Below are 13,544 nucleotides of genomic sequence, written 5' to 3' on the forward strand. Positions count from 1 at the left end.
ATATTCTCGACACTGATTGGTGGAAACGAAAGATCGTTTCTGCAAATACCGTCCTTCAAAAATGTGTTTTCGTGTTCCTTAATGTTCGAAGCGGCATGGTATCTTTAATCCATTTTAAATTTTAATACATAGGTTTCTGTTCTAAATTATGCCACGAAAAGTGAGGAAAAGAGACTTCGTATGCCATCACGAAAATTGCGAAGCTGCATTTTACAGAAAAGATAGACTTCAAAGTCATTTATTGGTGCATGATGGAGAAGTATGAATTTTTAGTGGGTATTTCAATTGACACATGTATTTATTTACATAATTTTAAAACAGTGCTATATGTTCATTATCCTACTACCACGTTACCCCATCATATTGAAAATACTGTGATAAAATGCACTAAATCTAGCTTTACTGTTAAAATCTAACTACTGCTAATTAAGGCTATTTCACAGTATTTTGTCCAAATATTGAGCCCACAACCTGAATTTTTTGCTATAACTATTAAATTTACAGTTTGATTAGCACATTTATTTTTTTTCTGTTTTTTGAGTTTGTGTGTTGGCAGGACAAACTCAAGATAAAATAATGTGAGGCTAATCAAACAAAAATTAGTTATGCCAAAAAAGTTACTGGGAAATGGCCCATTAACAAAGTATCAAAGACAAAGAAATCAAAATTGAGATCTTCGTAAAATTTTCTGCAGTCAATCGCAGGCAATTTTTATTATTAAATATTAGAAAAAAGTTAGGAAGTGCAGTTTCATTATTTTCCTGAAAATGAGCCAATTATAAAGAAAACTTCGATCATCTCTAAGCAGCCCAAAGTGTCCTGGTAGCTGAAGTTTCACAATAAAGCACTGTCGTGAAATCCGGAACAACTTAACATTAAAATTTGGGGACTTTGAATGAATGACGTGACATCCATCATGACTCATGAAATATAGGTGTTTAATAACGAGGTTTTTCTGTATATTTAATCTGTCTAAGGAATTTTTTACCGACTCCCTTTGGTACGTCCATTACAAATTTTGTTTTAAAATAATGCTATAAATCTTTTCTCTACTGTTCTCTAGCGACCATTTGTATGTTTGTATGATGACTGTTTCAAGAGCTATACCAGAAGGTCTCATTTAAAACGGCATGAAGATACTCATGAAACCTCTTTTTGGTAGGTGATCCCTTAGTTTTTAAAAAGTTTGTATTTTTCTATGCATATGTTTTTGTGGAATTTTACTAGCCTATTCAATTTGTTTTTTTGAAATTTTTACATTTAATACAACCAAAGTCAGGTCTAGCCAGGGGAAATTTGTTTTCAATTATGAACACTTCACAAAATTTCAACTGGTTAAAAAGGACCTTTCACTAAATTCTGATTGACCATATTGGACCTTTTGCAAACTCATTTATGGATAAAGCAGTTCGCAAATTGGATACCTGATAGATAAATGTTTTTTGGTTAGCACTTTAAAATTTGAAAAAAGATTCAATTATTTAAAAAAGTAAAACAACACAAAATTTAAATTCACAAAAATAGAACCCTGTAAAAATCATGAACAGATCAGATGACATTTTATGTTTCAGTAATGTTTGCAACAAATGGGTACAATGTCACCTATAGTCTTGATGATAAACAGAAAACCACGAAGCCTTCTACAGCCCACTTATTAACATTCAAAAATCTATCTAAAAAATAACTATTAGAATACATAAATGCTAAGATATTGCTAGGATTTTTTCAGGATCTGAAAATACTTCTTGACATTATTCAGAGCGGAATGATCTACGCAAAAACAGTGATGACCATAATAGTGATCAATTTCAAAAAAATAAATAAATAAATAACTCTTTTAAGGTTGCAATGGAAGTTGTTGAGGAGGAAAAAAAATTTTTATGTATTCTATTTTAAATTTAAATATTTAGCTTATTTCATATTTTGTAGTTTAAAAAATAGTAAAATATTCAAATATAATATTTTTTTAATTTAAATAACAACCCAATCCCTCCCCCACTTTCCACAATGCTAAATTTTTATTTGAAAATATGCATACATGATTATTTGAGGTGAAGTTTTTCCAATTTGGTGAAAATATAAAAAATATCTCGGCATGTATAACTTCAATTAAATTTCAAAAGCAATGCTTACAATTTTAGAAGATTCATTTACTGTATGTTGTTTGTCATAAATAGTTTTTAACTTTTTACTTGCGTAGTTTGTATCAAGCATTGACATTGAATGTAAAAAGCATTTTACATTTGAAAATTTTTATTATCTGTACAGTGATGGTAACTACAGATGCTGGTCTATTTAATAGGATACAACTTTTTGTCATTCATATTAATATCATGTCCTTGAGATGTTTGGCTGTGAGTCAAATTATGCTATAATTTAATGTTCTACCAACCATGTCGAAAAAACAGTGCAAAAGTATTTTATTTAATTTATGACAAATTTTGCATTTGATTTTAACTCAGATGCAACTTTTGATGACTATTTTTCCAAATCAATGAATCCTCTTAAACTAAGATCCAGGTAGTTCTATTTTCATGGATAGTAGTCAAGGACGCCCATATGGGAGGGGGGGCTTGAGCCCCCCTTAGAAATTAAAACTTCCTTGCTTTTAGTACTTTTTTCTTTGCAAAAATGCAAAAATATTTCTTATCCAGCCATTAATGAATAAGTTATTAAAAATGTCAAATTTTAATGACTAATCTGTCCTGAAATTGGTTTTCACCGGGAAAATATTATGCAAAACCATGGTTAAAATATCTGAGCCCCCCCCCCCTCCCCTTACAATTTTGCATATGGGCGCCCATGGTAGTAGTCAACTTAAGTTCATAGAACTTTACTTGAAAAATGATTCAATCAAAACTAGTGATGTGGATCAGGTAAATACCCAGTGGGTAGGTAAATATTTTTTGGGTATTTACCCGGGTATTTACCCAAGGCCTGGGTAAATACCCAACAACTGGGTATTTTACAAAAAAAATGCAAAAAGTGAGTCTGCATTTTTTTTAAAAATCTAAATATGAAATAATTGGTAAAACTGATACATACATATGTATTACACAGTTTATAATATTTTTTATTGGAAGACTTGATGAAATTATGAAAGAAACATATCATGAACCAAAGAATCTTTCTTTTCAATGTCATAATTGGACAAGTATAAGCAATTTAATGATGAACTTCAGGATTTCAAAATCAATCTATGTTAGTCATCTCCAAAAGGGGGGGGGGGGGGGGGGGGAAAAAAAAAAAGGAAGCATGAGGGATACTTGGAAGAATTTACTGAGAAGTTATTAAGACTATGATGTTATTTATTTATTTTATTGTTGTGATAACGTGGCAAATATAGAAACAGTTTTCACATTAATAAGCAAAAAAATATATATATATATTTTTTCTGTTGCCTTGCTCATTTGCATTTGCTCCTGGGTACTTCATGATGAAAATTTATTCGAACTATTTTTAATACACGCAATTAGTGATGTCCGGTGGGAAGGTAAATATTTTTTTGGGCATTTATCCAAAGGCAGGGTAAATCTCTTAGTTATTGCACATTTTGCCAAAAAAAAAACTTTAGGTGGTATCAAAAGGTGATGATTTTCTTTTTAAAACAAACTGTAAAATGAAAATTTAAAAATTTATATATTATAATTTCTTTAATTAAAGGCGTAATGAAATCTTATCAAAAAAACTGTCAGAATTTAGAATGAACTATTCTAAAACTTAAATGAGATGGCACGATAATTTAATTTTTTATGGGGTAAAGCAAAGGGATATAAGTTTAATTTTGTCACATAGATGGCGTAGCACAACTTTTCATCTTTGATTTTTCATAATATCATGCTACCAGTTAATTTTGGCTTTGAGTTGTAATCAGTTTGTCCAAAGCCTCCTTAATACTAAATGCCTATCACATTTGTTTAAAAGTGATCCTCCGCCAGTACACAAACAACGCTACTACCTGATGGCAATACATGGATGGTGTTGCTATGATAATGGATCCAAGCAATTCTAATCAAATCGTTAATTGGTTAATTTTAAAATTTAAATTTAGAGGTTAACCAATTGTTTTCTCCTTTTAATTTCTAATGCTTTCAAACTTCGATAGTTGGCAGTAGCCAGAAGACCGAAAATATGCTTACTGGGATGATTTTGTTCTATGGTTAAAAAGGAGAACGCGATAGACATTTAGTATTTAGAAGGCGTTAGTTTGTCACTCACTTTGTATTTGTACCGGTAAAACTTTAATTTTGCTTTGAAAAGTGAAAAACAAAAAAGGAAGATGGGGACATTGATTAGGCATATCCAACACATTTAATGTGAATATCATATTAGATTGCTAAGTTGTTTCACACAATGATTCTTTTAATATGTGTTAAAAATACAATTTTTGGGCAGAAATTTATTGTTTTGTATATGGTTGGTTATATATATACATAGTGGAATAGACAGAAAAGTATTTTAGTTGAATATAAATTTTTGAAATAAATACCCGGGTAAATACCCATTTTGGGTATTTACCCGGGTATATACCCTGGGTATTTACCCCTAAAAATAAATACCCAGGTATTTTACATCACTAATCAAAACTGAAATTGTGAAGAAAAATAGCTTTAACCGGTATAAAAATAATTAATGGATAAAGTGGGGGGGCGTAGTATATTTTAATGATCATGCTTTTTTTTTATGCTTAGCAAATTATTTTTTATATTTTCTTTTCATTTTAGTTGTAAATTCAAAGGTTGTGAAGCTATATTAAAATCAAAAGAAACTTTACGGAAGCACGTGGATATTATTCACCGTCGCAAAAAAGCCAAGACTTATGAGGTTTGCTAGAGTTTCAAATTTTTAAATTTTATTGTATTAAAAATATTTTATAAAAGAAACTTTGAACGTGACTTCTTTATTTTTCTAGTGTACTATTTGTGATGCTTCATTCAATAAACACAGTTGGTTACAAAAGCATACGTATCGTCATACTGGTATTAAACCATATTTGTAAGTATATTTAATTAAGGAATTTTGTATTTTGTTTTGTATTAATGAATTATCAATATTATTATTATTATTTTTTTTTTTTTTGAGTTAATTTCATTTTTGTATAAAGTGTATGATGGCTAAGCTTTTTTGAATCTCTTCCAAATTTGTTATAGATGTCCAGTAGAAAACTGCAATAAACGATTTCTTGTTCCAAACAAGTTGCGGAAACACATGACTGTACATAATGGTATGTAATTATCCATCTATATGTGTATAGACATGTATATATATACAAGGGCAAATCAAAAAGTCTTTGCGCCTATTTTTTATTCGCCAAAAACAGGTACATACAGATATTTACAGGTATACGTAGTGTACTACGTACCTAATACCATAAAAACCGGCGTATCAGCCGCGGCTCATGCGTGAAAAAAGGTTATTTTATCTTTACTGCGACCCATACAAAGGGGCGGCCCTTACGCTAATTCTTTTTCCTACACTTCCAGACGTAAATATCAAATTCTGAGAATCATGGGTGCAAGACCTTCCGTCTCAGGACGAATTTCCGTCTTGGACAAAATTTTCAAGACGGAGGTCGGGACGGAAAGAAATTCGCTGACTTTAATTTTTTACTTAAAAAAGAAAAATTGAGTGTTTGAAAAATATACTTTAATATATTACTGGACCGTTCATAACCACGAATTTACATCGACATTCTCTCGGTTTTTCGCCATGGGCTTGCTTTGTTTGCAACGTGCTTTTGGAGGAGTGACTTTTCGACTCGCGCCGTTTCTTTTTTTAGGTATAGCTGTGTTATTTCAAACTCACTGCATTGCAGACCGAGGAGTTGCTCGCTATTCTTCCTGATTTTTCGAAATAATCGGCTCTAATTGAAAACTTAGCCTTTTCTTATGCTATTTTCGATCATCCTTTCGTTTTTTTTTTTTCATTTGCGGGTGTTTTTTTTTTTTTTTGCAAACTTTACACGCATTTATGAAAGCTATGTACGCTCTTAAAATGTCTTAAGAGTTGAATCTGAATCACCGATTGAGAGTGATTGCTGACTAGATGAAATGTTTTCGCCACAGCAAAGGGCATCTGCATACTAGGTAAAAGGGAAACTCAGGGATTTTTTATACTTTAATGAAGTTGGGAATTTTGGAAATAATCGAGGAAAAATTTCAAGCTGGTTGGAAACACCGATGGGCAACCGTTCCTGCATTTTTGACAAAGACTTGAGGAATCACTAAATTCCAATGTCATTGAATCTGATACTCGCTAGAATAGAAATATGGGGAGGGGGGGAGAAAGGAAAGGAGAAAAATAATGGCAGCACGAATTTGAAAAAAACGCTGCTTTTGCAAAGAGGGTAAGTCCGCAAATTGACCCACGATACTGAGGTCTTAAAACATTTATATTTTGGACATTCTGAGAGGAGGGGGGGGGGGGGAGTACTCAAGGACTCCAGCATAAAATATCGAAAATGAATTGAAATCCATTTTTGAAGCTAGGAGTGGTTCGATATTTCTCCTCTGCTAAACTCTTAAAAATTTAAAAGTCAAAAAGTTTTAGGCTCTCTTTAATGATGTAAAAGTGGGGAGGGGGAAGTTTAAAAAAAAAATCAAACTGGAGTCTTAAAAACACTAATTTAGGCAATCTTTGGTGAATTTATGATATATGGTTTTAGTGTTCTAACAGGAAAATGTTTTGTAGCTGATGTATTAAAACTATTTGAGGCTATACTTAAATGACTTAAGTGAAAGGGCATTTGGGACCATCTCCCGGAAAGTGTTTGTAATTGAAGTCTTAGAAATTTTAGGCTGGGTCTCTCTCCCTGAAAATTTCTCCGTGCTGAAGTATTGAAATGTTATTTTGGCTATTTTTGAGTGAGTTAAGAGTTAGGGAATTCTGGGGCCTTTCTCGAAACATTTTCGAAATTGCGATCTTAAAACTTTGGGTTGTCTATGGCGATGTGTGGAGGGGAGTTGCTTTCTCAATAGAAAAATAAATCTTAAACAAAAACTTACACTGCGTTTAGTAAACACAATGGAAGGGGGGAGGTATTCCGCACCCCAGCCCGAAATATTTTTATTTCTGAAATTTTAAGAGCTTTGTTTTGGGCTATGTTTGGATGACTTAAGGGGAAGGGTGTTGGAAGATTCTTTCAAAAAATGTTTCCGAAATCAAAGTATTAAAATTTTTTAGGTGGTCATAAGTCATGTTTATAGGTAAAGGGGGAACTATTCCTACAAAAAAAAAAAAAAAAATAGGAACTGAAGCTATAAAAATTGAAATTTAGGACATGTGTAGTGAACTCAGAGTGAAAATATTTTGATGCTGAAATATTTAAAGCGCCATTTTAGGCTATATTTGAGTGCCTTTAGAGGGATACGATTCGGGGGCCCTGCCTGGGGTTAGGATTCAGTTCCCCCTATTACTTTTTTTAAATTAATGAACATTGGAGAGGGTACCTTGTTCAAAAAATATATCTACTTCACTGAAGCTTTTTTTAATTGCTAATTTCACCACCTGCTATCTTATAAAATAATTCTTTTTCAAATGAAGACTGTGGGGGGAATGGTGCCAGTTCATTATCATTAGTCGGCCATACCCTTCCCACACCTTTCCTTCTTTTGTGCTTTGTTGGCGCTACTTTGGGTAGACTTTCCGATCAGAACTGATTTATGTTGCAAAAGTGAAAATCTTATGTCCTAAGCGATTTTATTGCTACAATAAAAACGTTTACGATTGATAAAAAACTAATGGTGGGGAGCTGCGAACGCTTTTACCCCTAACATTATCCAACATCGTCTAAAATTGCGTTTTTTGAACTTCAATTTCGAAATATTGCCGAAGGAGGGTTCCTGAACTCCATCCCTTCAATAGTGCATTCAAAAGGGAGTACAAACGTTATGAAAGATGGAGTACAATTTCGTTTTTAAAGCTTCAATTTTGGGGAGAGCCCAGAGCGCCCTCCCCCTCTTTCTCTAATATTTTTTGAAGGTTGCCCAATATTGTGATTTTCGGACTATCAGTTTGAAATAATTGATATAAGAGTCCCTGAACCCCTCCTTTCCCGGAACTTTATCAAAACGGCCTACCATAGCGTTTTTTGGACTCAAATTTGGAAAAATGTCTGGGGGAGAGCCCCACCCCTTATTTCCGGATATTAGGTTTTTTGGAATTATGATGCCAAAACGCTTAAATATTACAATTTAAAGGATTAAATTTTAAATCAAACACAGATTCCAAAACTGGCATTATTAAAATCTACAACATTTATACACAAATTTTTCCTTAAGCCCGCATGCGGGCGGGGGAGGGGGGGCTGAAAATATTTTCCGTCTTGAACACATCCCCATACTTGCACCCATGCTGAGAATAAATAAAAGGCTGGGAAATAGAGGGTAACTTTAACAAACGCTAAGGTGAAAATAATCTCTTTTAGGACAAAAATCTTTTTTGGGGGTGGGCAAAAGCAGATGCGATACTTCTAAGTAACAAAAGTAATTTCTTATCTTTGCTGACATCCCTGCCCAGGTACCACCTGTAGCTGTCAGCTATCTGTTGAAACAGTGGAAGAAGGAGGGGAAACACCTGCTCTATGGCAAACAAAGGGAGAGTTCCTTGAATAAGCCAATACAGCTGAAGGCTACTTCGGACTTCAAAAACTAAATGCTGGGGGAGTGAAGGGGGGGATGGGGAGGGAGAGTTTCTTTCAGGAGTGGTAAAAAGCAATGGAATTCAAAAAATCTGCTGAATGGATTGACGTCGAGTAAAAGAATGCCTTCGTGCTTTACGGGAGAGAAAAGGGGTCGGGAGGGTGGGGTGTAGAATCTGAAGCTGTGTCATGTCACTGAGGTTCTGGGAAGGGAAATAAACTTTCAGCCTTGGGGCACAAAGAATTGAAGAGAGAGACGCGCTCGCTCCGTCACTCCCCTCTCTGCCTTCCCGTCAATTTAGCAGCTGACCTGTTCACTTCGCTTTCTCGCAGAGCTAACTTCAACATCGTAGCTAGCGTTCCTGTAATTTTGTTGCTCCAAATTCGTCCATTTGAAGTATGGCTCCTATTAAACGGCTGAAAAGTTATACTACTGAATTTAAACTTTGTGCCGTGGAAAAGGCTGAGCAGATCGGGAATAGAGCGGCTGCTCGTGAATTTGACGTAGACGAGAAATGTATACGACGATGGAAAAGGGATAAAGCAACTTTGTCTGCAATGCCGCGTAAGAAACACGCGAACAGGACTGGAGTTGTCCGTTATCCTAAGTTGGAGGAAAATCTAACTGTTTGGATTAAAGAAAGACAAAACGCGGGTGTTTCGTTATCCACTGTAAAAATCAGGCTCCAAGCTAAAAAAATGGCATCGCAAATGGCATCGCAATTAATGATTTTGCTAGCAGCCAGTCTTGGTGTTGCAGATTTATGCGGCACAACGGACTTTCCGTCCGGACGAAAACGACAATGGGGCAAGCGTTGCCCTCCGACTGGGAGATAAAGAAGGCGGAGTTTCTTAAATTTGTGAAAAAAACAATTTCTGAAAAAAAATTTGATTTGTCGTAAATCGTCAACATGGACGAAGTTCCTCTTACTTTTGATTGTCCTCCCAACAAAACAGTTAATGTTACGGGAGAAAAAACTGTAAATATAGTGACAACTGGAAATGAAAAATGTTCATTCACGTGTGTGTTGTCATGTGCGGCCAATGGCGAAAAATTGAAACCGCTTATCGTTTTTAAGCGGAAAACCTTGCCTAAAAAGAACTTCCCTAAAGACGTCGTCATCCGCGCTAATGAAAAAGGCTGGATGTGCCAGAAAATTATGCTGGATTGGTTGAATGAAGTCTGGAGGAAGAGGAAGGGTTCCTTTTTTAAGCCAGACGGACTTCTTGTTCTCGACTCCATGCGCGCACATCTGTTAGATGTAGTCAAGAGTGCCTGTAAAAAAGTGTCTTCAACTATGGCTGTCATTCCAGGTGGACTAACAAAAAAGCTGCAACCCCTGGATTTGACAGTCAATAAATGCTTCAAAAGTGAAGTTCGAAAACGTTGGGAAGAGTGGATGACGGATGGTCTCCATTCCTACACGAAAACTGGGAAAATGAGAAAAGCAAGCTACGCCAAAGTCGCTAAATGGGTTAGCGACTCATGGAAGAGCGTTAAACAAAGCGTTATTGTGAACGCGTTCAAAGCCGCCGAAATAACTGTTGGGCTAAATGACTTTATTTTTGTTTCTTGAAGGATTTCACCAATATTTTTTTTTAAAAAAATTGTAACTTACCTTTTGCCATTCCGGGAAAAACCTTGCACAGGAAATCCCATCCACCTGCCACCGACACTCAAATGTCCGAGTTTGAATCGGAAGTGTTCGGAAAAATATGTGGCACGCTATGATTGGTTGCCGTCATTCGGCAGAAGTCGGTAAACTTCCGACAAAGCACATGTCGATCACATGAGATAACCATGTTGAGGTGTTGGGTGCTGAATGTCGAATTAAATAAGAAGTGTGCAACCTGCAAGCTGTGTTTTCCGGGGTTGAGCTGTTCTTGCAATAAGGTAACGTCACATTGTTACGAGCACGATCGGATCTGACCATAAATACGCAGACTGGCCATAGCTCGATCTTTCTCTCACTTGTCTTCTCGTTTTGTGTTGTTTGTGAATGTGTTCGTCCATGTCCTCATAAGTTTTTGCTACTGGCCTCTCAGGTGAGGTCTGATCTTTTCTGAATGATTCGTCATTGATGTCCTCAGTTTTGGGAGCGCGTGCTGTCATGACGTCCATAAAAGTGAAAAGTTATAGTCCAATTTAAGTGGGTCGTTTGGTCTCCAAAGCAAAGAAAAGGATCGTGTCCGTCTTCGATATTTTCCTGGATATGGTGAATTTGACTCTAAGGTGTGAACTGACCTGCGTGTAATTCTGGGGAAATTGCGATGCCGTCCTTCTACCTGTGGGGAATTCACTGTGGAACGTCGACAGGACTTTTGACATCTGCATGGACTTATTGTAAGATCTTTTTGACCTAGCATAATTTAATATTCTTTGGAGGACTAAACTATTGTAATGTAACTATTTTATAATACATGTTAAATAAATGTTTTTCAGTGTTAAAGAATGATTCATGTTTTATTTTCTTCGGGCAGACCACTCCCTCAAAATTCAGTTGGAAATGAGTTGCCTAATTTTCAGCTTAGCTGTAGGCTATTAACTCTTATAACATCTAAATTATATCCAACAATACCGGATAATGGCCGATTCAACGAATCTGCGGACAGTGATTCCGACATTGACGACAACAATGAACAATTAGATGAAACAATTTTAAATTTGTTTCATTCGTCTAGTGATGATTCTGACTTTGAAGGTTTCGATTGAAATTTCAAATGTTACTTTTTGATACTCTTTTTTTTTAAAAATTATTTATTCCTTTTAATGCTTTATTATTATTTTTAAATGCTTAATTTTGTTGTAAACATGTATTTTTGTTCGTTATTTTCACTGGAATAAATGTAATTTACATTGCAAGTTCCTTTATTGAAGAATCTCGATGCGGCCCATACGCAAGGTGCGGCCCTTCTGCGATATTTTTTTCCAAACGCGAACATTATTTCAGATGCGGCTCTTACACGGGTGCGGCCGATACGCCGGTTTTTACGGTATTATTTCTTCACATAGTCACCACACGGGTTCAGACATTTGTCCCATCGCAGCACTAAATTAGAGATCCCCCTATGGTAGAATTCTTCCGGCTGCCTGTGGAACCACCATCAGTCTGCGTTCTCGGCTTCTTTGTCACATGTGAATCTCTGTCCTGCAGGAAACTTCTTCAGTGGAGTGAATATGTAAAAATCACTAGGGCAAGATCTGGACTGTAGATGCACTTCCTTGTGAATTACTATGAGCTTTTGTCCTTTTCTCCATATAAAACAAATAATACTTCGCTGCTCATAAGCGGTGGCCATCTGAAGAACAACAGCCATCTAAAATGACTCACTCTTAGGACCAAAAAGCTGATACGGCTGGTATGGTTCATGGAAATATCACTGATTCGAATGTATATGTTTGCTTGATATTACAGCCGTATTTTGGCGAAAAAAATAGGTGCAAAGACTTTTTGATTTGCCCTCGTATTTCCAAATTTTAAAAGACATTTTAAATGTTTTGTCTCCTCTTAAGGTGTCTTTTTTGAAGACATTTTGTTCTTTCCAATAAAAGTTTTCGTGAATACTTAATCTCATAAAGTAAAACTAACATCCTTGAATTAGTACATGTTACTGCTATGAAAAGTTGGAAAGATAAATGTTTTTTGGTTCATAAATTCTCACTTTTTAAGATACTTATTAAAATATTGGTTTTACATTATTTTTTTTTTTGCATAAAATTAATTTCTTTTTTCAACATTTTAATGTTGCTTGCGTGAGCAAAAATATTAACAATTGTCTTTTGCATTACAATATTAACATAACTAACCATCTTGGTTTATCTTCAAGAAAAAAGACTTTCGTAATTGCAAAAATATTTTTTGTGAAATTTTAAATTCGCTTTTGAATTTCTCATTGAGCATAATTAGTCATGCTCAGTTAGAAAAGTAAAAAGGAGTAGTGCAAGATAAAAAAAACAGAAGTTGTTATTTGAATGATTAATTTTTGTCTTGGCTGCTCATAGGGTTTTGTTCGGCAAACTCAAATAGGTTTAAAATTCTGGAAAATAGAAGAATATAAATTGCATGCCCACAAAATATCAGTTTAAATACAGGGCAATACATAAAAGATGGGTAGAACGTAAAAAGATTATAGTACATATTAATTCAAACAACTTTCATTAGAAAATGTATGGTTGGAAATAACTCGCAAAGGCACTGGCGCAGTCGGAAGCATGGCCCAAGCAAATGCTAAAGATCCATTCCTGATGTAAGTCACCAGGCAAAGAAGGATATAGAAGATATGCAAATGTCAAATCGAAAAGAACACCTAAGCAAAATTTTGACAAAATTTAGACAAAAGCTGCTGAATAGTGTGCGCAAGTGTCATTCACTCCAGTGATTTATCGGAAGATCGTGGTTTTCCTTCATTAATAAAGAAAAGGCTGAATGCATTTTATTTAGAGCCACAAATGGAAATGGCCTTTAGGATTAGACAACATGCTCCTGTTTTCTGACTTGCTTGCTCTCCAGATCTTTCCTGCCTTGATTTCTTTTTTATGGGGACAGCTAAAGACTCCTATGTATGAGACACCCATTGAATTCCCCCAAGAAACTCTTTGCCTGACTTTCAGCCACTGCAACTGTATTGTGTGAAATACCTGGTGTTTTCTCAAATGTTTTCCTTGGTTCTATATACTATTCTAGTGTTCACTGTTTTTACTTTCTTCTATATCTAATATATAGAAGAAAGTATTGGATTTGTGCAAATTTTCGAATTTCGACGGATTCGAACGTTTTGAGGTGTACTAAAGTCCATTTCGACTATTTTGGGAAAATGTCTGTCTGTCTGTGTGTGTGTGTGTGTGTCACGTCTGTGTGTGACCAGTTTTTTGTGGCCGCTCTACAGCAAAAACTACCGCATGAAA

At 35.0% G+C, this 13,544-nt stretch overlaps 1 protein-coding gene across 2 annotated transcripts in view; it reads left to right on the forward strand.

Annotated features, from left to right (window-relative positions):
• Positions 1 to 60: 60 nt before the first annotated feature.
• LOC129227761 (transcription factor IIIA-like) overlaps positions 61 to 13,544 on the forward strand; it is a 30,872-nt gene continuing 17,388 nt past the window's right edge. Inside the window, exons 1-5 of one of the 2 annotated variants that reach the window (XM_054862366.1) lie at positions 61 to 259; positions 1,064 to 1,158; positions 4,725 to 4,824; positions 4,913 to 4,995; positions 5,151 to 5,224. In XM_054862366.1, the coding sequence (XP_054718341.1) occupies positions 149 to 259; positions 1,064 to 1,158; positions 4,725 to 4,824; positions 4,913 to 4,995; positions 5,151 to 5,224 (463 nt within the window). In that variant the 5' untranslated portion in view covers positions 61 to 148. Of the gene's footprint in view, positions 273 to 1,063; positions 1,159 to 4,724; positions 4,825 to 4,912; positions 4,996 to 5,150; positions 5,225 to 13,544 lie in introns of both variants that reach the window. The other variant, XM_054862367.1, reaches the window with a different exon arrangement.

Source organism: Uloborus diversus, chromosome 8, assembly GCF_026930045.1.
Source record: "Uloborus diversus isolate 005 chromosome 8, Udiv.v.3.1, whole genome shotgun sequence".
Classification (NCBI taxonomy): domain Eukaryota; kingdom Metazoa; phylum Arthropoda; class Arachnida; order Araneae; family Uloboridae; genus Uloborus; species Uloborus diversus.